This window comes from Idiotropiscis lumnitzeri, chromosome 21 (assembly GCF_059441095.1).
Source record: "Idiotropiscis lumnitzeri isolate Australia: NSW breed Sydney's pygmy pipehorse chromosome 21, RoL_Ilum_1.0, whole genome shotgun sequence".
NCBI lineage: Eukaryota > Metazoa > Chordata > Actinopteri > Syngnathiformes > Syngnathidae > Idiotropiscis > Idiotropiscis lumnitzeri.
In genome coordinates this window covers 3,591,962-3,619,596 of record NC_142411.1, presented here as the reverse complement: position 1 = coordinate 3,619,596, position 27,635 = coordinate 3,591,962, and the positions used below count along the sequence as shown (strand labels likewise).

General features: G+C 44.4%; 3 protein-coding genes and 1 long non-coding RNA gene across 7 annotated transcripts; 1 reads left to right on the top strand and 3 right to left on the bottom strand.

The window, feature by feature from the left end:
* Window positions 1-334: 334 nt before the first annotated feature.
* Window positions 335-5,532, bottom strand: LOC148316508 (uncharacterized). 2 transcript variants are annotated; one of them, XM_088286239.1, is made up of 5 exons: window positions 5,432-5,532; window positions 4,231-5,232; window positions 3,572-3,673; window positions 3,247-3,441; window positions 335-1,291 (listed from the first exon to the last, which is right to left on the bottom strand). In XM_088286239.1, exons 2-5 carry the CDS (start codon window positions 5,200-5,202, stop codon window positions 1,130-1,132), a joined length of 1,431 nt encoding a protein of 476 aa, XP_088142365.1. In that variant the 5' UTR covers window positions 5,203-5,232; window positions 5,432-5,532; the 3' UTR covers window positions 335-1,129. The 2 variants fall into 2 exon arrangements, with proteins under 2 accessions (XP_088142365.1, XP_088142366.1); XM_088286240.1 differs by having other exon boundaries at window positions 3,572-3,670.
* On the top strand, window positions 3,430-24,599 carry LOC148316506 (uncharacterized). The gene is made up of 12 exons (XR_015840155.1): window positions 3,430-3,455; window positions 3,599-3,688; window positions 3,922-5,749; window positions 6,254-6,358; window positions 10,493-10,970; window positions 11,324-11,563; window positions 11,847-11,924; window positions 12,090-12,270; window positions 20,281-20,322; window positions 20,394-20,517; window positions 21,412-21,446; window positions 23,627-24,599. It is a non-coding gene; the product is annotated as an uncharacterized LOC148316506 (long non-coding RNA).
* LOC148316507 (jun dimerization protein 2-like) lies at window positions 8,527-17,406 on the bottom strand. Of its 3 annotated transcripts, none has more exons than XM_088286246.1 (5): window positions 17,196-17,406; window positions 16,358-16,401; window positions 10,475-10,689; window positions 9,647-9,751; window positions 8,527-9,523 (listed from the first exon to the last, which is right to left on the bottom strand). In XM_088286246.1, exons 3-5 carry the CDS (start codon window positions 10,667-10,669, stop codon window positions 9,332-9,334), a joined length of 492 nt encoding a protein of 163 aa, XP_088142372.1. In that variant the 5' UTR covers window positions 10,670-10,689; window positions 16,358-16,401; window positions 17,196-17,406; the 3' UTR covers window positions 8,527-9,331. The 3 variants fall into 3 exon arrangements, with proteins under 3 accessions (XP_088142372.1, XP_088142370.1, XP_088142371.1); XM_088286244.1 differs by having other exon boundaries at window positions 10,475-10,692; window positions 17,196-17,401; XM_088286245.1 differs by lacking the exon at window positions 17,196-17,406 and adding an exon at window positions 16,488-17,151 and having other exon boundaries at window positions 10,475-10,692.
* On the bottom strand, window positions 22,733-25,978 carry LOC148316505 (protein c-Fos-like). Its single transcript, XM_088286242.1, has 4 exons — window positions 25,703-25,978; window positions 25,432-25,614; window positions 24,315-24,422; window positions 22,733-24,231 (listed from the first exon to the last, which is right to left on the bottom strand). Exons 1-4 carry the CDS (start codon window positions 25,817-25,819, stop codon window positions 23,620-23,622), a joined length of 1,020 nt encoding a protein of 339 aa, XP_088142368.1. The 5' UTR covers window positions 25,820-25,978; the 3' UTR covers window positions 22,733-23,619.
* Window positions 25,979-27,635: the final 1,657 nt, after the last annotated feature.

The following is a 27,635-nucleotide window of genomic DNA, read 5'->3' as shown; positions in this document are numbered from 1 at the left end:
ACGTCGACCTTCCTCCAAGAGAATGTTTGCAACGACCATTTGATTGGGACTACAATGCCAATTTATGTAAAACAATGCGGAACGAAAGCTGAAAGTGGCGCAATGAAGAAAAGCGGACATTTTTAGAGCTGTCATTTCTTGAATTAAAATGAAATATTCAACAAGCGGAGTCGTGTCATTTTGTTGGTGTGTTTTGACTTTCAAGGATTTAAAAAAAGAAAATCTAATGTAGCAAATAAATAAACTTGCTCATTATTTATTTTTCCTCCTGAATTTATCCAGACAAGAAAAACAATTGAGAACAGTTTCTTTTTTGCAGTTCCGACATGTTCATTTTGCATCTCAGGAGCCAGAATAGAAGGAATTTGTTTGAATATAATGAAATATGCATGACTGCCACTTTGTATATTGCAAAAAAAAAAAAAAAAGTATATTGTTGATGTGATGTCTCTTCCTGCAAATATTCCTTCAAATGTGAATTTTATTTTTCTCTTTCTTGCAGCTGCTTTGTACTTAAATCTATTTCCAATTATGAAAATATTTCACCTTGCTTCTTGCGTCCACTTACGGAAATCGTCATTTTCGGGTCTTTTCACAATGAATGAAGCGGAATTTTTGCGACTCCAAAGAAAGAAAAAAAAACGGCGGATCGATTTATCGTGGTCTTATACCTTCTTTTACGATCTCTACTCTTGTGGACTAACGTCAACACGACACCACTCCAAAATCACGTTTAACTCATTCACTTGCCAGCCTAAGTAAAAGGAATGTAATTTTTGACGTATATATCCGTCAATGGCAGTGAATGAGTTAATCACGAACACACTAAAACGAATACATTTATTATACTTACACCAGCCGTCCACAACTTTTGAAAAAGCCTTTAATACTTCCCGAAAGAAAACTGCGGTTTTATCATATTTTCAAAACTTGTTGACCCATGAGTGATGCAAAAAAAAAAAAGATAATCTGACTAAAGTTTAATAGAATAGAATGAAACCTGTTGACCTTCGTGACTGACCCTCTCCTTCTGCACTAAAATATGAACCATTCGATCATGATTGACTAGAAAAAAAAAAAGAGTAAGCCCACGTTGCCGTTGTGGCAAAAAGCCATCCATAGTCTGTCGTCATCCGTAAGTCTTGAACTGAGCCGGAACGTCGGCGTCCAGCTTACAGATCACCTTGTAGATGGCCTTCTTCCAGGATGGATCTCCGTCCTTGCCCGTGGAAATGGCAGTGTAGAATTCCCGCAGTGTAATTTCTGCCACCTCCAGGAAGCCGTTGGGAACCTGTTTTCAAAGTCGAATCTATTAGAGATCTGTCGTAGTGTCGCCATCTGTGGCATTCTTGAGATTTTAAAGCTGCCCTTGTAAAAAGGTAAGTCACATGAAAAAAAAAAATGATTCTGTAGTGTCTTTGTTGGCATTGTTGCATATTGACTGTAAATTTTTACCGTAGGTGCTCTACAAATGAGCAGTGCTGCTTCACAATGACACGTTGCCGTTCATACTCTTCTTGTATTCTGTCTCCTAAACCAGAAACTTGTAACAATGCTGAAGAAATCTGTGTTTGCATCTCTGATATGCCGTAGCTGTTGAGAGCACGAAATAACCACATTTTCTTTTCCTCCCAGCAGTCACCAGTCATGTTTTTTTTTTTTCCTTCTCCATTAGCGCATCTTTTTGGGATTGAAATTGTCCGTTTGTATTTTGTGTCGCCTTACAGGTTGCATGATGTTTTTTTATAGCGTATCTTGTATTCAAGGGAAAAAATGTGATTGAAATTGTCGTTTTCGCAGTGAGCACTAAAATGTGTCACTGGTAAAAATATCTGTCATTTAAAAAAATAAAAATAAAAAATTCCGTAGCTCTAAAAGTTTACACACCCTTGTTCAAATACCTAGTTTGGGTGATGCAGAAAAATGAGACCAAGAGGAGTTAAGTCAAACTTTTGCCACCAATAATAAAACTTTGAAATCTTCATTTAAAAAAAAAAAAAAAAGTCTTTAAGAATCAAAAAAAATAATAATAATCAACTGAGGACTGGTGTGTAAAACCCTCGAACTGAGATCCGTTCAAAATTAACCAATCACAACCTAAAGTTGTTCTGATAAAAGGTCTTACAAACCCCGACTAAAGTTCAGATGGCCCAGTTGGCTTTCTGGCGCGTTGACTGTTGTAATTTATTTTGAGTTGATCTGCATAACTTAAAACGGTGACCTGCAATGTGATTGTTTAAATCTGAACACAGCCACGTCCTCTTTATAAGAGGGTGTGCTCACTTGTGCAACAGGGCATTACGCAGTTATTTTTACTTCCCCACTTGAAATTTTGGTCTCATTTTTTCATTTATTTTTGTACATCTTTGGTTTGTATAAAAAGTGCCCTTTTTTTCTGTTGGCGAAAAGCATTTTCATTGAATGACCATATGAATATTCATGAGTTTTGTGTTTTTCTAGTTATGTTCGGAAAAGGTGACCTAAATTTGATAAGTAGATTATTTATTTTTTCACATTGTAAAGTGTGTCTCGAATAAAAGCAGGTTTTTGCAGGAAATTGTCGGCTCACAAAAGATTTACTCGGATTGATTCAAATTTGCAATTTCAACTACATATTGTGCCTCCATCTGGAATTACACACAAAATATTGATCTGTACTAAGTGTAATAGTGAAATAGAACCACAAAACTGGAACCTACGATGAAAGGCGAGTTACAACATACCAATAGTATCAAACGGCAGCGAGTTGGGTCGGCAGTGAATGAGACCACAAACGGTGCAGCAACATATTTAGACAGACAATAATACTCACACGCATATATTTTCTCATATTGAGAATCGTGATTTATAAAGGTTAGGTTTAAATGATTTTGTAATATTTCTGCCCTGATGGGCTTTGCTTTCATTTCATTGTTGATAATTCTTCGAGTAGCACTCCAGTATACCTGCTAACAGAAAATCCGTAATTACCTTCTTACATATGAAATGGCCATGTTGCAATCTCGCCGTAGCGCCTGAATTAAAATGACGCAGAGAAATCCATGTATATAATTTTAGCCAGAACAACGCAAGATGGCTGCCGGTGGCTTCACTTGTCGCCATGGCAACCCAGCACCATTGTTCGTACCTCATTTATATTATAAATCCGTGCTTATGGTCCTGTAGGTGAGAATGATGTCAGCAATGTCAGCAGCGTACTGACATCATGTCGAAGCGAACGTCTCCCTCGGCTCGCCGAAACCTCACCTGGAAATCGCCGCCTTTGTTGTAGTGCACATTGAGGGCTCTGAAAAGTTGCGACTCTCTGCCCACAGACAGCGCCCTCGCGTCGGCCGACCCCTGCGCCACGGCGTGGCGCGCGAACCTCTCCATCTGGATGTAGTAGAACTCGCGGAAGTTACTGAACCACTTGATGAGCTGGGAGGCGATGCAGCGTGTGAACTGCAGACAGCAAGGTAAGTGACATCATCAAAAAGCGCCTCATCCCACAAAATGGCGTCCGTTGCAATAAAATGAGAAGGAATATGAACCGGTTGTGCCGTCTCTCCTTGTGTTGCGTTCAATGTCTCACCTGCACGTCACGGAAACACATCTTCAGCACTAGCGAGCTCGGGTAACGAGCGTAGAAAAACACCAGCTTGGCTTTTTTCAGATGGTTCGTAGTCAGACCCTGCTAAGTGGACCACAGGTAAGGAAAGACAACACCCTCCAGTACGGTGAATGGGTTTTTACAACCAAATTTCAGTGTAGTACTGTTTTGTCAACATGTGGGGCAGCACTGAGCTGTAAAGTTAACTTATGCGATTTTGGTTAGCCCGTCTATGGCGTTTCACATATGTGAACATCCACAAAATATAATGTTGAAAACTTATTTGTTAAAACTTGCAACCATCCATTTTCAGTACCACTTCTTCTCACCAGGGTCGCAGATGAGCGTGAACTTGACCCGGCTGAAGTTTTACATCCCGAACTGGTCGCCAACCAATTTGCAGGCCCAGCAACTTTTTCGGACAATTTAAATTGTTTAATTAACACAAGACACTTGTTCTTGGAACGTGAGAAGTGTCCGACCTGGAGAAAGCCAGCGCAAGCATTGGGAAATACATTCTGGTCTTTGTCCGGAAGATTTTGCAAAAATCTTTTTGTCTAACAAAATCGGGATTGGACCCCATCATCCTCCTTTTGTTTGTTTTTACACAGTTCTACTACGCCGCCAACATCGAAGGATACATTCAGGATGTAAAGATGACCCCTGAGAAGACCGCTTGACTCGATCTTGACACGTGGGAAGCAAACGCTTCCCAAAAGCGCCGGCTCCGCGGCGGTCGCGTGGGATCTGGACTCGACCTGCGACTGGACTTTGACCGACTTCCACAGCGCCTTCAACTCGGCTTGCCTGCATTCGTCCTCGGAGCCGCCTCCTTTTGTCTTGCGATGAACGGAATTGAGAGTCTTGTCAGATTCTTCTTGTTGCTGGCTGACGTCATGTGTTGGTCTGGGAACTTTGGATCGGAAGTGGTCAACTTGAGGTCTTTGCACCACCAGAGAAAGCGCCTCCGTTTGGAACTCGAGTACGTCCTGCACCTCATCACAACCCAATGACTGCTTGTGAGCGTTTAGGGAAGTCTCGACGGTGTCTTTTTGTGACTCTTGGATAAGCGGCATGCTTTTGAAAATGGAGTCGACACTGTTACTCACGGCTCTGGAGAGTTGATACTTTAAAACGTCGGCCATTACTTCTTCTGGCTTGAGTGAAAAGTTTTTCGTCATGCACCACGGGTATCTGCCACTCGTGATGCTTTCATACTCCCTGTAGGAGTCTGCGTCCCTTGAAGTGATGTCAGGTGAACAGTTTCGGGTTGGTTGTCGCTCCTCTGGGCGACTTTCCAAGAGATACTGCTTCTGGCTTACCTCCGGTCTTCGGACACGGTCTGGTTTTATCTCCCCAGCAGGCGAGCTGGTCATGCCTCTTATGATATTCTCCACCCGGGCTCGCTTCGCTTGATGACCGCTCCATTCAGCTCCAGGAGATGGGTGCAGTTCACCGCTATGAATGTAAAGACTCTTCAGTGGCCCCCCGTGCATCTTCCTGCCTTTTTCCAAGAATGTGTCTTGGGATTTTCCCTGAGTGGGCTGCTCAGAAGTGTGTCCATTCAGGAAGGCGCTGTAGTACACGTCTTTGCTCCACATGTTCAGATTCATGCTGATTTTTGAGAGCAGTGTAAAAATTCCCTAAAGTAGAGACATTAAATGCAAAAAAAAAAAAAAAGGATAAAGTTTTAATACAACTGGAAAATTAACAAGCAATATCTAAGTCATCTACATTTGTGGAAAAAATACACTTAAACTTAAAATGCATTAAACCATAACATGAAGTAGTAAAATATGTGGTAAACATCTTAAACAATGTCCATTTCAAAGTTACGCATACCTGCTGGATTTAGGAAGACCACTTCGAACTTCGGAGGATGGAGGAGGACACGAGCTGTGACGAAACGTTTCCGTGTGGGCGCCTTTAAAAATGGAAAAAAAAAAGGGGTGCGGCAAACAGGTTGGACCTCCCCCCCTTTATACCACAAAGCCAACAATTTTCATTCTAATTACTTGTTGAATGTGTGTCATATTTTATCCCCACCATGAATTATTTTTTAATGTTATTATTTCTATTAGAAACTTTATGACCCCCCCATTGTCAGCCATATTGGTTCATTCCCCAACGTCCGCGTCCAAACTACTTTCCGCAAAGCAGGTAAGTCAGTTAAAAATATAATTTTAGATTTCTATTATTTATTTCGTTTTCTCATTTCGATCCTTTTTCATTTGGTGATGACAAAGCTGGCATTATACCGCTAACTCGATCTAGCCAAATCATGGTCAGGTGCACACGTGTCCGTTTAGCTTTTTCTTGAACAATTTCAAGCTAGCAAGAAAATAAAACCCCCAGTATGTACAAAGCAAAATTTGAAAAAAATAATAATTAAAAATAAGCGAGGTAATGTTTAGAGCCAGGCCACATTCGTCTGTTTGAACGAGTGCCTATCAAACTTTATCGAACAGTCTGAGACCAGACACCATTTTAAAGACCTGCCACTAATTAAACACAATGTTCATAAAATGTCATTTTTGAAAAAATTCAAACAAGAAAATAACATTGTTTTAATTTTGAATTGGGACAATGCGTTCATGTACAAGTTTTGTATTCTTTTTCACTATTCACTGTTATAAATAACTAGATGTCTTTTCTGTGTTTCAGGTTAACACAAGCTGGTCCGTCCATACATGCCACCGCTGTCTTTATTATTTTTATTCTGATTGCTCATGAATAGACAAGTCCCATGAGAGGATCACTCCAAGCCAAGTAAGTGCTGCTTGTTCATCGCTGAGATGACTGCAATTGATACATTTCCGTACTCAGACACTTCCCTTGCTCACGGCGAATTTTCAGTCAATAGGTCAAGGTTTGTGCAACCCATCCGGAAATGCAATATATCACGAAATCAGACAATAGCAATGAACAAAACAACTTTACTTGTTAACTATGTACTATTTATCCTGCTCATCTAAAAATACATATATCGTGATATAATTTGGGGGGGGGGGGTGGATTTTCCCATTTTTTTAAATTTTAATTAAGTTTTGTCTTATCAAGGCGACTCAGCTGTGTGGTGGGGCTGCCCCCTAGCACCCTATATTGATGAGCGATAAGCAATTGCATGAGTGGCCGTAAGCAATGCTCTTTCAGCCCGTAAATGGCCCGCCCACCTCTGGTTTCCGAGCCCTGTTGTTGGCCGTCACAGCACATTTTATCTCGTGCCAAATTCTCCTCTGCGCAAATGCATCCGGAGTCTTCAAAGCAAATATTAGCCGGCCCGCTCTTGAGAAGCCCCAAATAATGAGATCATTTTTTCTGACAAAGTCTTGAGGGTTGCTTGGTCCTTTCTGCCACGGTGCAAACACAGGCTTCGAGTGCATGCAGCTGCGCGTGAACACCCCTCCAGTATTTTGTGTTTACTTTAATAATCACGGGGATGTGATTGGGGGGAGTGGGGGGGTGACATTGAGACCCTAATGTACGTCTTTGTTTCTGTGCCAGCACCTAAAAAAAACGTCCGAGGTAGCAAAAACATGGAATTCATTAAGGTGAAAACAAAAAAAAGGCGGAATATGAGATTACCATGAGAATATCGCGGCCCGAATGCGCAAAACAATAACTCAAGGCTTCCTTTTAATTCAATTATTTACTTCCACTACCGCTCAAGATTCCATTAGCGTTGTGGAGATGATGTTAATTGGCAGCGTGCGCCAGGGGGAGCATAGAAATCTGAAGGGTTCTTGGCTGGGTTTTTGTTCCGTCTTGAAAATGTGGCCAAATCTGTGAATTTACAATCAGACGGCTTTGTGTGGATTCACCTGAAAAGACAGGGCCCTTTACAAATTGTTTGTTTTCATTAATCCACATCAGAGGCATCATTTACCTAAATTATTCCCCCCACCCCCTGGTCTGTTTATGAAATAAAACAATTGAATCAATGTTAGTCTAAGCAAGGACTATTTAATACACCCTAAAATGTTTGTTGAGGACTCTTGCTATTTAGGCGAAACAAAGTGCTGTTGTTCAAAATTGGCAAGACGGATGTAAACCATCTGGACTGGTGTGTCTTGTGGCAACATAAGCACCGAGCCCACCTAAGAAAGAGTAGACTCGCTTCTTTTACAAGCAAAAAGAAAAAGTTTCCAGCTTTTTCCGTTGTTTAGTAATGAACAGGAGAACCAAAAACGGTTGTGTCTGACTAAAAAACAACTTTTTTATGACTTTGACAAACCTGAATTTGAGAGAAAAGACCCTCTTTATTGCCTACCTGTTGAAAAATGTCCCCAAAAAATTGTCTATTGAACTTATGCTAACCACTTCGTTGTTTGATGGGATTTTTTTTGGGAAATCGAAATCTTCTTACCCGTTCTTCTTGCATCAATTTTGACAATGTCCGTCGTACGTACGGCCGTTGTTTTCTTTTTTTTATTCATTTTTTTCTTCCCTTCCCACCCTTCTTTCTCATTGTGGCTTGTTTAATTTGGAGATGATAAAAATGAGATGGATGACGCCAGCTGGCGGGTGTCACAGGGTCAGATTTTAGCCATCAAGGATGCATGGGTTGTCGCCAACGTCATGGTTGAGCGTGCTCTGCGATTGGCCGGCGACCAGTCCAGGGTGCGCCTCGCCTCTCGCATCTGAGAGAGACTCCAGCCCACCCAGCGACCCAGATAAGGAGAAGCACAAGCGCTTTAGGAAAGGGCGGTGGATAAACAAGAGCTTGAAAGTAATTTGTTAGTTCACAATGTGTCCAGCAGATGGCGCAACACACCGTCAGTATCACTACTCGGAAGCAACGATGCCCAAAGCCCCCCCCTCTTAGTTTCTTTTAATAGACATTTTAAAAACTCACGTGACGTCTACCATTCACACTTATCTACTGATGCTGACATAAATGTGATTGTATGAAAAAAATGAAAAGAAATACTGGCTCCTGTCGTTAGAAAATAGACTTTAATCTACTCGGGGTAACAGAGTCATACATGGCAGATACATGTCCAGACATTGAAATACTGCTCAGCTGAGGAAAATAAAACAACAAAACTAAACGTAACGCTTGTTTTCACAGCTGTTTGACAGCGCAACATGACAAAAGACACACTGTAGTTTTTAGAATCACATCAAGTGATTGACGGGCATTTCAGTTCACACGCGTTTATGGGTACAAAGCGGTATAAAACAAGTACAATAAATGGACAAACGTGGGTGTAAACATTTTTTTCATTTTTGCCTTATGTGCTATTTCATGACGCCAGCGTCACCACGAGTCGGATCAACCGGTAACTGCGAGTCATTACAAAAGAAAATTGTGGCGTACTTGCACTGAGTATAGTATGCTAAAAGTCTACACCTGTATACGTATCGGCCTGCACACAAAGGAAAACCGGCCGGCCATGACACACCGTGCTGAGATCAGTGATTGCTGTCTGTTTTCACCGGTGCCTGTTGGTCCCTTTTTTTTTTTCTCCCGGTGTTTTCCTTTTGTATGTCGAGCTGGTAAATTGGTGACGAGGCACAGCAGGTGTCATCAACAACACGGCAAAGAAACTGGAGATGAAACTGGGGTATTTCCAGTCCTGCCGTGGACAGAGCCAGCTCGTGTTCGCAGACAACCGCAGCTCTGTGTTGCAGAGTCCCCCCGAAAAAAAAAGTGTCCAACTTGGAGCTCAAGTGCTTGCTTGGAAAAGTGAAATTGGCACTCGGGACGTGCGCCAGCGGGACTCGGCGTCCTTGCCGGTTTCACTTGGCGTCGGCGGACAGCTGCTCCAGCAGGGGGTTGGCCTCGCTCTCGGGGGTTTTGACGCTGTCGGTCCTCACGATGCAGGTGGGCCGGTGCAGGTTGAGCATCACCATCAGCTGCTGCCTCTCCAGGCGCAGCTCCTCGATCTGAGCCTTCAGGTCCGAGTTGACCATCTCCAGACGCTCCGATTCCTGATGAAACGCAAACGGTCGACCTTGCTCAGATTGACGCCGGCGCGGATGTTCGGAGCCAACGTTGCCGCGTTAACTGCGGTCATGTGGTGTCGGTTTTGCAGTGCTGTGTCATGAACTCACCCGCTGAAGGAAGTCCGTTCGTTCCTTCTTCTTGTTTCGGCATCGCGCCGCCGCTACTTTGTTTTTCTCGCGCCTTCGTTTCCGCCTCTCTTCGTCTTCGTCCATCTGCAAACACGCCAAGGTTCATTTTTTTCAAGTTTGACTGCAGACCATCAAATATCCCATCCATCTCTTTTCTTTAGCGCTTGCCCTGATTTGATCTCGGGTGCCATTAGGGAGGAAGGCAAACAACCACACACGTGGACAATGTCATCAATGAACCGAACATTCCTGTCATTTGAATCTTGCAGTCTTTAAGTGTAGGACTGCAGAATTCGTCAGCTCGTAACGACAGTTCTGCCAGTGTTCTCCTTTATTTGTACTTTTCCACCCTTTTTTCATTCAGCATTCTTTGGGTGTCGTGCTCAACCGTTTTGCGCCGTTTAAAGTGTTTTAGCCATGACATTTTTTGGCTGAGAAATTTGGTGCTTACAGCAGCTCTGCGAGCGGTCTCCTTTTTTTTTTTTGTACTTTCCACCCTTTGTTCTTTGTGCCTCTTACTAAATTGTTAGCAATACTGCAGCAATGTGTCCAGCTGGCAGAATGAAGAATATTTTGTTGATGGATTTTATTTTCATCTTCAGCTCTTTTGTTCCAGCTGTTGTTAAAGTACTGACGGACTCAGTAATTGTACATTTTTTATTTTAATTTTTGCTTTTTTTCTGTCACCGCAACGGCTCATAAGTTCTGCTAGCGTGAGCCTGTTTCTGTCTTTGCTTATTTAAAAAAAATATATATAAAAAAATCATCATCCTAAGTGCCGCTTCCCCTTTTTCTCTTCCCCATTACCTCTGTCTTGATGGTCAGCGGCCTCTTTCCCAGCCTCCCGAGGAAGTGCAGCGGCGAGAACATGGCGCCCAGCTGGCGGAAGTCGGCCAGCTTCAGCTGGTCGGTCAGCGTGGTGGCCGAGATGCCCGCCAGCGGGCCCAGGCAGGGCAGGGAGCCCGCCGCCAGCGAAGGGTCCGGTATCTGTCCCGGCATCATGTTCGACCCGGCCGCCGCCGCTGCTGTTGGGAGAAGAGGAAGAAGAAAGCGAAAGGAACTGTTTTTTAGTCGGTCTTCGAGTGTCGTGTATCTGAGCAGAGTCCCTTATGATATCGCGGCCAGATGACAGCGACGTCATGGATTTTAGCCGCTACGTAACCGTCCTCTGTCCTTGTGGTCCAACGTCTCTCTAACAACAGGTTGTTGTTTTCTTCCAGGAAATGAGTTCAACGCTGACATTCTCACCCAGCAGGCAGTGAGAAAGCCAAGCGTCCGCCGCTATACATGCTTCCGGAATCGTGTGAGTATTCTCGCAATGTCGGAAAAACGAAAAAAAATCGTTGACTGGTGAACAGTTTGCCAGGCATTTAGCTGAGCTCACGACAGCCAACACGACACTCACAATCGCTGACACCCACGTCACTCACCAGCACACACTCCAATTTGCGTATTATCATGAGGATGGCGACAACAATGGACATTTCAATATTTAACGGTACAAAATCCATTCTTATCCTTATGAATGAATCTAAGAATAATAAATTGTCCAAATATCTGTAAACCGAACTGAGGTCTTGCGTGTCTCTCGGTGGCGTATTCCTGAAAAATTGGTCAAATTCCAACTCATATGACCTGCGAGGCGTTTGATTTCAGAGATTCCGCAGCAGTGCCACATTCCCTGCGGAGGCCACCGGTGCCACTTGACATCGCCAGTTATATTCCCAATTGTCCGCCTCCCCCAGCTTTTTTGGCAACGGCTTCCGTGCCCGGACAGGTTGGATGGGAGCTGAACAAAGCCCCTCTCAGATGGAAGAAACAAAGATCAGTATTGTGCAACGCTCTCAAACAGCTGACTGTGCTGTAGGGCGACGAGCTGACAGCCGAGGATGGATGGTAAGTTAGACTGTTTTTTTTTTTTCTTCCCTGCCGCACTATAAAGCTTGATCCATTACAAAAGCCATAGAGGAAGGTTATGTAACTCAATTCGTCCGTACTCCACCCCTGCATATGGACTGCTCAAAAGTGTTTTTGCAGTTGGCCTGGAAGAGAAGGAATTGATTCTGACTCGCAAGCAGTTCCAAAAAAATATCTGCCGTCTTAAAATGCAAGCAAAACACATGACTGCTGTCACGTATGATGCACTTTAATACAAACTTTTTTTTTTTGGTGGTGTTAGGAGAAACACTTAAGAGTCCACCTGCGCTGGCAAGCTCATCTCCGCATTTCTTGTGACCTCGTCATTCAACGCACACGGGTGAGTAACTTACTCACTCCAAGGACAAGTTAGAGTGCAGAGCCAGTGTCAAATGAGGCATTTCATTATTTAATTCCTCCCTCCCTTCCCTCTCCTTTTTTTTTTTTTGGACTTCTCCCTCTCGCCCACTTCATGTATAACTCCCATTTACACGGCACTTGGCAGCTGCCTGTTGTTTTTGCTGGAGAGGAAAAGAACAAGACAGCTCTGGTAAAGATCTTTCTTAGACAAAATTGCCTCTCTGTGAAACTCCCGGGAGGGATGTCGGAATGGACGGTGCCAAGGACTTTTCATTTCGCACAGAGGCAGACTCAACACATATGGTAGCAAATGCAGAAGAAATAAGGTGAGTGCTAATAGAAAGCAGGCCGAATGTACGAGGCCATGCACTGTCATAACATTGAAGTTTTGTGCAACTTTACCGACATGATTCCGAGATGAAACCACGCCCACCCAATCAAATAATACAACATGGAAGTCGAGCATCTTTCTTATGCCCACACACGACTACGTATGAGTCAAAAAAAAAAAATGTCTGTGGTGATTGTTCTGTCCCACCGGATCATCACAGGGCTTTCCTGAACCGCTATGAGGCGTTCTAAAACGGCGACGCCAGTGTAAGTCCCTGTCTACACACTGGCTGTCTAGTTGGCCTGAAAAAATATTTTTTAAAAATACCCCCCTCGCCGTCTTTCCGTCTGTGCCATGCGTGCACTCAACTGCCGACAATGAGGCGCTCTAATGCGGCAGTAGACTTATCGAAGGGAAAATGTATTTCTGGGGTGTGCGAACAAAAGTGCTCTAGTCCTTTTATAGTGGGAGATGGGCAACTTATGACAGACTCCAAAGTGGGCCTCGTTTAAAAAGAAATAAATAAATAAAAGAATCCAAAATGGTGTCAAACTGTTTATCTTGTTCTCAAATCTCTTGTATTGTATTTCCTAATCTATGAATTGACGACACGGCCTTTCAGTGACAATGTTGTCATCTTGGTATTATGCGTTTGTCATCCAAAAATTGCTTCTTAAACGGGTTGACCGGCACAAAGTATCATGTTCAACCGTCGAGCTTCGAAAGCGTTGCCAGAATGCTGCATGATGCAATCATTAGCCATCGTTGTATTTTGGTGTGCATATGGAAATAGAAGACGTGCACGGCCGTATTATCTCATGTGGAAAAACTGACGTTTTTCCATCCTACACAAATACAGAGCCTGAAGACGATTACTGTAGCGTCAGACGGGCCAAAGTGAGGACAAACACATGGAAAGTCGCATTCTGTTTACAAACATTGCGATATTTATTTTTATTACTGCCAGTTCGCCAATAACGCGTCAGGCAAGACAGCTGCCAATTACCCGAAGTGAGTTATGCTCCACTCCACCGTCGTAAAAGTCAGTACATAATAACGAGAGACGTAACAGTCCCTCCTGGCTACTCATTTTTTGAATGTTTCATATTTCATTTGTTCTACTTTCAACTTGCCACACAAGTCTCGCAATCAATTCCCCTTTCCAGCTGAGCACATGCTTGCAATGAGAAGAACCTCTTTGCGGTATGCCAAAAAACGCACACGTCAAAAGGATTGAACCTGAAAGATGGGTATTTTCTCCTGCAGTCAGCGCCGGGCAGCGGGCGAGGATTAGCGGTCAGCGTTTGATGATGCAACGGCGGCACTGTGCTTTTGCAGCCGAGCAGAAAAAGCCTGCGTCGTGCCTTTTGGGCGCACGCTAGCCTCAAACAAAGACGCCTACACAGGCCGGCGGTCGTGTGGGCGGGCGCACATGGAGGACGCCGACCGAAGCCGAAAGGCCGGGCAAGAAATGTCATGTATTAGCTGTGAAATATAGGACCCCGCTCAGTGTCGTTTCTGGCCGCGGCCCAAAACTAATCTGGCTCCACGCGAGTCGCGGCGAGCTGGACTCGTGCGCACACACGCACGCACGCGCACAGTGCGTCCTGTATATATCCCGAATCGGCTCGCCAACCCTGGGCTCACTTTCAGCTCGCTCCATTTCCTGAGTCATTCCTGAGAACAATTAGCAGGGCTGTGGAATTCCTTCCCCAATAGCCAGCAGGACGACTGGCGGCCCCCATTATCCGCAGCCCCTACAGCCTCGCTGAATGAGGAGGAGTGGAAAAGGGACGCTTTCAAAGGCCTCTCGTTACTTTTATATCGTTTTTTTTTTTAAAGGGGGGCCCACTGCAATGAAGGCTTAACTCAACAGATATGGTTGTTTTGGGCAAGCGGGTATGGTTCAGTTCCATTTGGCACAGTTTGGTTTGGATTGGTGACACCCCGACCAGGCCCGACTATGCAAACATAGGAACCGAACTCCTGCGCTGAATGATTAAAAATTAATTGAAATGATCCGTACTCCAAAGGACTTCTGGTAACAAATTGCAAACCAAGGGTATTTAATTGGCTTGACCTTGAGAGCGCGCTGCCAGACTCATTTTACGGGAACACCAAAAAGCCTTTCCAAAACGGAATCAGCCGCCACTTTTCATTTTGAACCGATCGGACCTCGCGAAGGCCACACACCAGCATCTCGCCCGGATGAAATGTGCTGCTGAGGGGCAAACAGTGAGCGGCGAGGCCGGGGGCCAAGGCACGCTCGCTCGCTCGCAATCTTCGGCCAAGGTCTCAGCCATCATCATTACCATCTGCGCTACGTCGGCCTGCGTGTTGACTTACAGCCTTTTGCAATACTCGGAGGAAACCGGGGAATTTGTCTTGAGGACAGGAAGAGTCCAAATATACGGGATCGACATTCCTCTGAGCCCTTGTCCTATTTTCATTGGCGCGTCAGGATGAACTGGCCCCGGGAGCGAACGCCGAAGTGCGGCTGCGGTCATCCGTGGACATCGGGCCTGGCGGACGAAGCCGGTGTGTGGGCGGTTAAGTCATTAGCCGAAAATTGCAATGCTCTTAATTTCACCTTTTGAGTCTTGGCTTACCTCTAAACAGCTGCCACTTTTAGAAGCCACCCGATGACTAAATCTCCCCACGAGCAATTTCGCGCACCAATTTTTTTTTTTAAACGGAGCCCTGCCATATTAATGATGGCAGCGTCATTTCCCCCTCGCACGCTCGGTGCATGTGGAGGTTAGTTGAACTAGACGTTAAAAGAACTTTCAGTCCGCCAACATTTAGACGTGAAGGCGTGTTCGCCGGCTCGATTCCCGCCTCGTCAAAAAGTAATCTACATCCTGCGTCTTGGGTGGTCTGGCTTGATTTGCAGCGTTACTATTTCTCCCCTCCGAATGCGCCGTAAATTCGGATTAGTCCCGGGATCAGTCGTGGATTAAATATCGGTAGACAAAAAGCCACTTTCAAAAATGCGTCGGTTCACCTCCATGACAAATCCGATGCACAATCCCCCGACGATAAGAAATTGGCTGAGCCGGGGCCCAGAAAATGTGATTTATTGCTGCCTGTTGAAGCAATCGTTTGAGATTATGTAACACGCGCTTGTCAATTTAATGCCGTTTCATACTTTGTCCTGTGTTTCGTCATCCGTCCAGCAGACTCTTTGGCTGTTTTACCCTATTTGCGCTCGGAGGCCACCGCTGACGCTCTCGTCGCAATAACTTTCATATGCAAAAAAAAAAACAAAAAAAAACAGTGCTTGTCTTTACAGAACATATGGAAAGGTTTACTGGGCCAACAATGCCACACTGATAATGTGATACCCTCAGCAGTGAATTTGAGGGGGGGGGGCTCTCTCTCTCTCTCTCTCTCTCTCAACAGTTCTGTTCGTATCACTGAGCTTGCTGTTGCATAGTTGGCTGGCTCGCCTGCAATGCGTCTGCAGTGCGGTGCAGCCCGGCAATTCCAGCTCCCCACAGACGCACTGGAAAGCATTTCTACTTAAAATAAACCACGCACGCCCACGTCCAGCCTCTCAGCACCTTCAGCCCTGAGCTGCCTGTCGGCGGCAACATTCCCGTATTTTATTATTATTTTTTTTTTACAGCAAAAAGATCCTATGGATGTGCCCGGGCAGGCATTCAGTGGCGGGCGGGAGGGGGCTTCACGGAACATGCGCAACAACAAAAATCTAGACACAAAGGGGAGTACACGCGTCATACAAGTGATGTCCTCGTATCGCGCGTAGCAGCTGGGGAGTCGTGCGGTCACAAATTTGGAAAAGACTGAACCTTTGAACTTGCAGGTTGCATGCCTGCCATCAACATCATCGCTCCAATTCCACGGTTGGACTTTAACTAGTCAGGCCTCAGAGGGCAGACCACTAGCCTCGACACCAGTTCGTTCATTTGCATCAATCATTCCCAAAATATTCTTACTTCCCTTCATCTGAAAAGACTAGTTAAGATAAAAGACTTCAATGTTGCAAACGGTTAGCTTTAGTCACGCTCGCCACAATCGATTGCTTAAACACCAAACTTTGCTAAATGCACAATACTTACTCAGAGAGAACTTCTTCTGTCAATGGTGCAACTGTGTTCGCACACTGCGGAGAAATAAGACAATTAGCATTCAGAAAAGTTTTGTCACTTGAGTCATTTGTACTTCACAATTGAGCTCATGCAATCTTACCATTTCATTATTTTTATTTCGATTGATTGCACTTTTCAATACAAAACATGCTGGATTCTCAAACGCAAGTACTTCCGTAACACACGTGTAATAACAGTCATAGGACAGACAACCCGGCCGAATGTGAGGTTCCACCTTCCTCTATACGTGCGACGTGACCATATCGTAACGCTGCGATTGAACACCCGCGGTTTTATCGGTTTGACGGTGAAACGCGTGCAAAGTGAGCGGAGTCTGGCTCAGGGTGGAAGTTCTGCTTGCCGTCATCCTGCGACGTGTTGGTTGGCGTTACGTAACCGACAGAGCGAGCGAGATAACCGACACACGGCGAGAGAATCGGCGTTGGGTGCAATGAAAATCAAACTCCAAATGAAAACACGCACAAAACGTCGTTTTTTTTTTTTAAAGGTATCGGGCATACAAGGGGGGGAGGGGGTCAACACGCATCCTCGTGACAATTGTAACGACCATGTAACAGAGGAAAGTTTACAAGTCGTCAAACATTTGTGTGTGATTTCTGTGCAGAACAGACTAGAGCACGTGGCTGAGCGGCGGGTATTCTCGAGTAAAGTAGCGATACAAATTATGCGTTATGTACATCATGTCACTATTCTACAAACGGATATGGCGATGATTTAAAATAAAAAAGAGAGAGCGAGAGAGAGAAACACGCTAGCGACACAAGGCGGCGACGGGTCGCGCGCTTACCTGTTGTGCGCCTTACACAAACATGAGAATCAAAACAATCCGGACAGGACGAGCGAAATGCGGGATTGCGGTCCTTTTTTTTTTTTTTTTTTTTTTTTTTTTTTTTTTTATGAATCGGCGGCGGGTTCGGGGACTAGCCCAAGTGGTTGCATCAGCCCGCTTAAGTAGTGGGCCAGGTCTGGGAGCGCTCCGGAATGCGGAAGTGGCCGAGCCAGACGTAAGCGTGCATGAGAATAATGCGAGGGGACGTAGGAGGGGGCGGGACTGAGGCTGTCCGACCCCGCCCCCTAGCAACCGAAAACATACACAAGCCGGAGAGGAAAACTTTCTTGGTGAGCATGCCGGCTCCAATGCTGCTGTTGACAGTCGACGGTACATAGAAACAAGTTACACGAGCACATGAACGAAATGTAGGACCAACAAAACAACAGTAGGCGAGCATATCATATTTATTAGTCTCCTCCAAAAGTGTTGCAAAGGCAACGTCAATTTATTTATTTTTTTGTTGCACACTGAAGATATGTGGCAAAGTATAGGATTTCAAAAAAATATTTCTAGTTGCTCAGCTGTTCCGATTGATTGCTTTATAATGATAATAATGCATCAGATTTATATAGCTTAAACATTAGATAGTGCTTGCTTTTTTGCTTTGGGTTTCACCGGTGAAAACGACATTGCTTTTATATGTAAACGGCATGAAATAAAAGCTGGAATTTTGAACTTTTCCCCTCATATTCATCTTTTCATCTGAAACACAAATATCTTCGGTATATGGTAAAAAACGAAATGACCTTGCTGTTCCGACGCTTTTAGAGGGCACTGTAGCTATATATCAAGAGATAGCTTTACTATATATAATATATAACTTCTCATGCCTTATTTCTGTTACAACTCAAATGTAAGTATATTATTGCTGGCATGAGACGTGTTGATTCTTACTTCCTCTTTTATTCCTGCCTGTATGAGCATTTGTCGGGTTACACAAGTGTCATTTCACTGGCTTTTTATTTGCTTTGTTTAACCCTCGTTTGCCCCCTCGTCGGCCGAGTCCCCCGCGCTGATATTGCTCGCGCGCCTTTCATTGACGGGTCCAGACGACCTCACATGCAGCTTCAAATCATGTTTTTGCAGCTGGCCCGCCAACTCTCATGCTATAAATCTCGCAAGGGCATTTTGCACTTGAGGCAAAACCGCCATCTTTATTTGTCTTTAAACTCGCCTTAAGTAGTATTTTGCTTGAGTCACAATTCTGTGTTGTTTGAGAAAACCGAGTATGACCTACAGTCGATCTCACGTTGGCGCCATGAGAGGTTCAGGAAAGTTCCAGAAAATTCCTTACTTTTCGCCTCTCTGCTCTCCTCTAGTGTTGAGAATCGGTTGCAAAATATCACGGTCCTGCTGTGAGTTATCATAAAGACGACATACTGTTTGAGGCACTTTTTTTCAGAATTTAAAACAGTTGTCATATGTCTGAATTTAAGGTCTCTGGTTTAAATCACTCGGTTTTTGGGCAGAGGTTCTGTCTCATGCAATACGTATGCCATACGTTGCCAACTTGGCGACGATTCCGACCACTCGAGCAGCTTGAAAAAAAAAAATGTAGCAACTTTTCTGGACTGAGCCAGAATCAAGCGTCGGAGCTGTTCACTCTTCCTCGTCCAGACTGCGAATGAATAGCGCTTTGTGCAGCATACCTGAGGACTCACTTAATCGTTTCCCTTTGCATCAAGTGAACTCCCGTCAAGATATGAATGTATTTTCCCTCATGGGCGCAGCACTTCATCACATTGACTACTTAGATACATTTTAAATATATCATCACTGCGCCTTGCCAAACGCTGTATCGTCCAAGTTGATATCACGGCCTATTTCTTTTTTGTCATGTGCCATTATGCAGCATCATCGTCACAACACCGCCTCAAAATCATACTCAATGGCTAATTAAATATTAAAAGAATCGCTATTATGCTGTCATAGGAATCACACCTTGCTGACTCGAATGTATCGAACTAATTCCACTCGTTATTGCCTCACAAACCTCCAGACTTTCAATCGAGATAATGCTTCACTAATATGACGGGAAATGTTGACCATAATTCGACATACCAGATGAGACGTCCACCTGTCAGAGATGATATAATAAATACAATGTCAGCATTCTAAAACATGTAACGCAGGAGTGGGGAAGGTTCATTTCTGTGCTCAATTGTTCCACCCAAAAGCATGCTACTTGGGTTATTCCAGGCTCGCCGCCCCCCGACAAAAAAAAATACCCCACTGTGTTCCCCTTTTTTTTAGCTTCTAATTTGGCTCTGCCGTGATTTATGTCTCACATCTGTGGGGGAGGGGGTCGTGTGTGTGCGTCACAGTCACTCCAAACATAGACGTGGAACACATTTCAGAGGTGGCAATAAAGCAGAAGCGATTATAAAACAGGCCACGTACTGTACGCTAGTGAGGGCAAGATGGTCACAGGTACGCTTTCTGGGCGCAATTCCAACGCCAGCAAAGGAAAGCTGCTCGAGATGTTACTCAGGTTGCGCTCGAAAGCGATGAAAGGCCAATTGTCTCGTTAAAACCGATATCAAATATTATCAAATGTGCTGAGATGAGAATCAGATTTAAATTGACCAGTCTTTATGGTTTTATGGGTGCTAAATTGTACCCCAAAATTATATTTCTCCATTTTTTGGGGGGATATTTCATTTTTTTATATTCTATTTATGTTTAGTTTAGAAATATGAAATTGAATGTTGTATGGATGGCCGCGTACCGATACCAGATATCGATATCGGGCCGATACCAGCCTTACTTTTGGGGAGCGGGTAATCATGGCCACTGCCGATACCAGGCACCGATACTTAAGGCAAAGCCGAATCATTATTTGTCAGAAAGAAAGGTTTTGTTCTCAATGTTTTCTCATTTTCTTCAATGAATTTTTTTTTATAGATCAAATGTACTAAAGGTTTTGATAATTGCGCTCTGATTTTTTTTCAATGGATTCCATTTTTTTTTTTTTGTTCTGCATGCTTGTGTTCCATGTTTGTGTGTTTTCCACCTGTTGTTTGCGTACTCTCATTCCCAGAAAGAAGCCTCCTCCCTCACGAGCGTGTTGGCCTACTAGCAGGTAAGTCATATTTGCTTCTTGTCTGGCCTGTCTGCCGGCAATTACGATGATTTTGAATGTCTTTTCTGCAGAACGGCCCGTTATCACCTCTCTGGGAAATACCCCGCGCGCCAGACACCATCCTGCCCCGTCCCGTCCCGTCTTGACTCATCCCTCGTTCTTCCCCACAATGCAGACTTTTGCAGACACAATAAGGCAAGCAGTCCGTTTGAATTTCCTTCCTTCCTTCTTGTTGTTCTCCTTTCGGAATAATCAGTCGCTGAACGCAGACGCGTGTGCTGCCGTTTGCACATTTGAAATATTTTTCATATTTCATAAGAGCCACCACGATGGAGGGCAGAATAGGAAGTTGGCAGAACGATCTCGATTGAATGACGGAGATGTTTGCCGTTCTTACGATTGCAGCGTGCATGCAGACGTGATCCCGGAGGAAATTCTTTTGTCTAATAGCAGAAACGTTGCATGTCTCACATTTGCTATTATTCGTCACGCGCTCACTGTTTCCACGTCTCATTAACTTATCCTGATGCACCTCCCCGACCGCGCCGCTTCCTGCTTGCTCTTACATTCCCAGGGAAGTGCTATATTTACACGGATTAATCAATGTCACGGGGCTTCGGGAAGACTCATCTGACGTGTTGGGAGGTCGAGAGCGACGTGACGTCGGCCGCCGTAGATGGCATCTATGCTAATTTCCATTAGTCCGTCTATGGCCTTGTGCATTTTATGTTAGCATTAAGCTAGCAGACTTTCAGTTGATGAAATGATATGGTTTGGTTGTGACCTTACTAAGAACCAGGTGTCTCTCCAAAATTGACGAAAAAGCAGAGAAGACTTCTAGTCATCTGCTAGAAAAAAATGTCATGAAAAGCCGACTAGAACAGTTTTATTTTATTCAAAGGCACTTTAAATGATTTGAAATGTGATTGGTTAATTATGAACACAGTCACACCCACCACTTGTAAGAACGGGGGTGTGTAGACTTTTTATTATCGACTGTACATGCCTACCAACCTACCTGAATATTTATTGAAAGAAATCCACTGTGTATCTTGTAGTGTCATGTTGAGTTGTTTGTGGCTTCAACAGCTGGGTGACATTTTGCTGCTGCAACGCCAGGAGAGGTGAGAAGCGTCTCGCTACCAGATTGGGGAGGGGGGGTGGTTTGATGTTGGAAGAGGGAAAAAAAACAGTTAAATGGAGCGCGGATAGCAAGTGAGTAAGACGACATCAACGCTGACTAGCTCTATCCATCATCGCAGCTAAATATGGGAAACGGGAAACGGTCGATCATATAATGGGACATCTACACTTATCAGCCATAACATTAGGGACACCTAATAAATAAATAAGACTCTTTTACACTTGTTTGGAATATTCTAATTAGAGTTCACATTATGACTTAATCTTGAGGCCATTGAGTGTCGTTGGCATGAAGCTGCCGGCGAAGGTTGTAGCGCCCCCTAATGTGTCTATAATCTACTGCGTAGTTCAGCTCAACTGCACTGAGACGCATGAATTAGTGAATACTCTAAATCACGCAGTAACCTTGAACGCACCATTCCATGCGGCGTCGTGGCCCCATTCTGTTTTTCCCTTCTTTGCTAACTCGAGACCAAAACGCCACATCTCGTAATATGCCACGATAAATTGTTGCGGGAAATTGCGATTGAAATGCTCGTCGAAACCCGCGGTTGTTGATGCTAACGTTCGGTAAAAAAAAAAGCGCTCCCCTTTTACCCCCCGACGGCGACGACACAGGCGTCGCCATAGAAACAAAACAGCACCAGCACTCCGTTAACCGCCTTTCTCCATATTTGGTCAACGGACGTGACGCGGCACGCTGCTGACCTCATGACGTCAGCACGTCGCTGACTCTGTTGCCTTTGTGGAGCATCGAGAAAAAAAAGCAATGAATAAGTCATCAAATCAAGCTCCCACTCGTTTATTTGCTCCTCCAGATATGATTTTTATATAATCTTCGTTCTGAATATGACGAAGACAAACGTTTTATTTGTGGAGCTTCATCTTAGCACCTTTTTGCTCAAGTTGAAGATGTTTTGTCTTGATTTAGCCCATTAAATATTGGTTATTTTAGTTATCCTGGATGAGTAAACAGTTTTGCCTTAACATTTATTATTAAAATGAACTATTTTACAAAAACATTTTATCAGTTTTTTTTTTACTTAGTCCACAAATTCCGTACCTATTTTAATAAAGTCAATAATATACTTCTAATACATGTTAAAAAAAAGAGAATAAAACAGGAACATGTTTAATGTTTGTTAAGCACATCTACGAATTGGTCTGAAACTTATGAGCTATGTTTTCCAAATAATGTATTTCCATCTATCAATGCCAGCGACGTACATTGACGGACAGAACAATAAAATGCTTCAAGACAACTCCGTGTTTCAATGTCACTTTTTATTTCTTGCCCTTTTGCATCCGATTAATTTTCATACGTAAAAAAATAAACTATGTGATCAGATATGTCCCGGTAAAATAGAGATGGCGCAACATTCACGTGGAAATGTGAAATCACACGCTAAGGTAGACACGTTACACGTCAAATGCTACACATGAGTAACCCTGCTATGTTTTCAGATTCGTTACATCACAAGTTTGTCCACGGCAATTACACACACGCTTTACATTACAGTTGAGGAATAAAACACACTTGCTGAAAATTGAATTATTTGCATGCATGTTTTTTTTTAAACCTTCATTTCTGAGAACTACACCACCAGAATGGAAGAATTCAGCCCTGCCGTGTTTATTCAGCATCGTAATCATCCACATTTACACAACAGCAAAACGTACGCTACAAAAGAAACAAAGATACAGTGAACCCCGCAAAATCACAGTTAGCATTTTTATGCCTTTTACAATAGATTATTTTTATATACCATATATTATATAGTACATAAACCTATAGTATATATTAAATACACTATATTTTCACAAATCAATACTGTTGGTCTGTCCCCACGTCATCTGTTAGGTTTCCACATTTGGCTGAAAATTGTCGTAAAGCTCCGCCTCTTCTCTCACTCTGTGGGATGTATGTGGCATTATGTCGCCTCAAGATTGAAAGTCTGGATTTTATTTTTTTGGGAGGTTGGAGGATTCTATCCGACAGCGGCAACATGCCAGTGACGATTGTGTTGTTTCAAGGTTTGTAATTGCTATCATGTCGATGCTAATTTGCGTTTCACATGGGCAAGTTTGCTTAAAACTATCACGCCGGATGTATCATTGCATAACCTTTTTTTGTTTGTTTTTTTTTTTTTGCATTCACAAGGCCAGCAGCGTCGGCGAGTTGAGACTGTCTTCCAGGCAACTCCTGCCTCCCTCCGCCAAGGCGTCCATTTCAGCCAAGTTGAAGGAGAACACGCTGGTGCGGTAGTTGCCGCCGCACGACGGGCCGGAAGACGCGGCAAGCGGCACGGCAAGACATTCCAAGTCGTCGGCGACCGACTTGTACAAGGTTTCCCAGTCGGGCAGGCAGAGAGGCGCGCTCAGGTCTACGATGTCGGGGACGAACGCCCCGCCCGCTGCGCTCCCCTCCTCGCTCGTCACCGTCTCCATCTCCAGGCTGGGGACCAAGTCGTCCAGGTCGTCCTTCAGGTCCTGCAGGCTCTCGTCTTGGTCCTCTTGCACGCTGGCGCACAGGAGGATGTTGGAGTTGCCAAAGATGGCTGCAGCCGGGATGCCGGGAACTTCGGCCATGGCGGCGCTTTCGGGTGACAGCATTGTGACGTCGTCCTCGCTCTCGTCCGCCTTCTCCTCCAGTTTACAGGAGCACTCGTGCAACGACAACACTTGCTCCAGTCGCTCCTTCTCCTTCAGGAGCTCGTCAATTTCCGACTGGAGGGTCGACTTCTCGTCTTCCAGTTGGTCAGTTTCCTAATAGAGAGAGAGGGAAATAAAACAGCCGTTGCTCCTGTGCTCTTTAGAGAGAATACGATTTAATTCACTTTCTCACATACAGCTTGCAAGGTGTCGATCAGCTCCCTGCGCCTGTTCCGGCATTTTGCCGCAGCAATTTTGTTCCGCTCCCGGCGAATCCTCCGCCTCTCGTCTTCTTCTTTGGAAGGCTGCACACACAAAACAGTAAAATACACAAATGGGAAAATGTAAAGAAAATGCAAACATTATGCCATTGGAAAGTCAAAACCTCTCCACAAGTGTGTAAGACCTTTCAAAGGGATTGTTATAATTTTGCCGCACTTTATCAGTGGGACTTTTGTGTTTGTGATTAAGTCACTCCAAAAGGTCTGATTAAATCCTAAATTAGAGGAACACTGATATCCAAGTGTCAGTAACCTAAAATGTTTTTTCAAACTTGTCTTGTCATAAGAAAACCTGCATTCAGCAGTATTCCACTGTAAAAAGACAAAAAAGTCAAACGGTTTGCTCGCCACATAAGTTGCAAACACGGAAATGAGAGCACAAAACAGGACTGTACCTAATGTATTGTCCTATATTTTTTTCTGGTTGGTGAGCCAACTTGATGGCGCATTAGCGCCACCAACTTGTCCTGCCACTGCGAGGAAACCAATGTCACTTGATGGTGGCAGGCTGTTGGCAAGTCTGCTGTCGCCATCTAGCGGTGAAGCTCTGAAGTGCATGCAATGCAAATCATAAAGCAAGCCGACCAATATCTTATTATTAATATCACTATTATTATTACATTAAAGTGCGATAACTTCCACTTTGTTTAACTTTTTTTCCATGATGAAATTGTCAAAACAGGTTTTCCAATCGCAACACTGGGTGCAAACCTGGAGCAGATAATTCCCATTTCCATCGTTTCCGATGGTGGGGAAATTATTTTCTCGATAAGAACCAAGAGCAGCTCCATTAAATCCATGCTGTGAATGCTGATGTGGAGGCGCTGCAGACTCGGACCAATATAATGCATGCACCACGTGCATTAAAAAGCACACCTTGTCCTTTCTAATATTGCCTTTATTAGTCCCACAATGGGGAAATTCGAGATTCGAACCCAGGCCTCCTGGGGAGACTGGGTCCTGAACGCGGCGCCAGCTGCGCCGTCGAAATATATGTCGTCGCGCATGTTTCCATTTCATTCGTGGCCTTTACCTTGTCTTTGTGTCCTTTCCTGCAGCCGGGGGGCTTGGCCTTCTTGTTGGAAGACGTCTGGCCCCTGCTGCCTTTGGAAGGCGAGACGAGGGCCACCGCGCTCGGCTGCGGCTTGCGCCTCCGATCCGGCGAGATGGCAACCGCGCTGGGGACGAGGCAGTCCGATGCACGGCTCTCCACCTCCTGACCAAGAAAGAAAAATCGCATTGTGTGTAATTATTTTTGAATTATAATAATATTTGGTACTATGGTCGATTTTTTTTTCTTTTACCTGGTCGTTGTCAGCTGCCGGTGACAGAGGATGCAGGCTGCACCCAAGAGTGTCCCCGCCAGGCGATGCTGTGCTGCAACTGGACGACGACGAGTCTGAGGAATAATCCGGGTACATGATTTATTTAAAAAAAAATCTCTAAATAGATATTACAAACAAAAAAACAATGCAAATTAAGATGCGCCTAAAGCAGACTTCTCTTATCTTCCATTTGCCAACCTTGATGTATGAATGCTACAAAGTGCAGCGAGTGGCGAGGAGGACCCACCTTTTATAGTGAGCTGGATTTTTATGAATGAAACGTACGAGAGCGAACCATTCGGTGCGGTGGGGGGGGAGACCCGCGCCGTTGCGTTTGCCTCAATGATCACGTGAATATAGCATGCACCAATTCGCAATAAAATCAAATCAAGATTTATTTTCAACAATGCACATGATGAAACTAGAAGAGGCTTGTCTCAGGTGGCACCTCCCCCCCCATTACCACTTTAAAAAGGGTGCCCCCTGTCGTCATGAATGAACTACGTCATTTAATGCATGCAGCTCCTGTAGCATAACTACCTGCAACGTGACCCGTGCACCATTTTTCTCATGCTACAATAGCATGCCCTCAGAAATGTGATTAATGTACAGTAGCGATCCCTTCCTTGCAGCAACTATGTTGTTTTTGCTCTGTCAGCTTGTACAATCGTCATATTTGCACAGCTGTCTTATGCAATGTCGCACGGCAATGTCACGTGCTCATTATTTTTTTTAACTATTAACCGAGGGTGCTAAATTAAAGACCGGCCGTGTAGTGTTTTACGTCTGCGCATTGGAGGGGGGGGGTTACAGAGCTCAAGCCAAAAAAAAATGGAAAAAGAAAAACGAGGGGGGGGGGCAAAATGGACTCTTCGCGCCAAATATGGCACTTCCGGTGAGAAAGGGCGTACCAGCCTTGGTGGGGGAGTGTGTGGGGAGCAACAAAAGACAGCGAGGTGGGGGGCACCTGATTATTATAATAGCGTCGTTAATTGACCACATTGATGATCCCTTTTGGTTTAGCACGCAAGGAAGGAATGCAAACTCTCATCACGTGACCCACATTGCCCTAGTCAACAAATTTACTTCCAACCATTCGTCTTTCCATACTTTTTCCATCCTTACTTAAATCAGTCCTTTACTCAATCCTTGTTTCCTTCCCTCATAACTCCTAACTTGTTTTCCTTCCATACATCCCTGTTTCCCTCCAACCACACTTCTATCCATCCCTCATCTTTCCTTCCTTCCTTCCTTCATTCCTTTAATGTAGACTTCAAACAATCTTTATTTCCTTCTGCCATCCATTCTTCTTTCCTTCCATCCTCCCTTCCCTTCTCTCCGTCCTTCCTCACTTCCTTCACACCACCCTTGTTTCCCTCCTTCCCTTAATTCCTCCCGCTTTTTCCTTGTAACCCACTTTCATAACCGTCCTCCCTCCCTGCCTTCCTCCAAAAAGCGAGTGTGAAAAGTGACCCACCCTGGACATGAAAGTGTTCCCCTGACTTCACTAATGTGATTTCTACGGGCTATTTTTAGGTCGCCGATGACATCACAGACCATTGAAGTGAAGTGCACGGGGGTCGGGGGGGGGGATTATGAATAGAAAATAATAGAAAAGGGAGCCTCTCAGGCTTCCCGGCAGCCGCTGCCTCTCTGTCGGGGTGGGGGGGGGGGGCTGTATTTACTGGCACATCATTAGGTAGTCGCTTGAGGTTCAAAGTTCATCCCCAAAAAGCAGTCGTTGCACGAGACGGCTATTTTTTCACCTCGCAGCATCAGAGCGTTTGTTGACTTCGAACTTGAAAACAAAAACAAATAAATGGCATAACATAACGTGACGTGTGTAATGGAAGATGCAATTAATGCATAATCCTGCCAACCAAGCGTCCAAAAGCAAACACGAGATGATGGC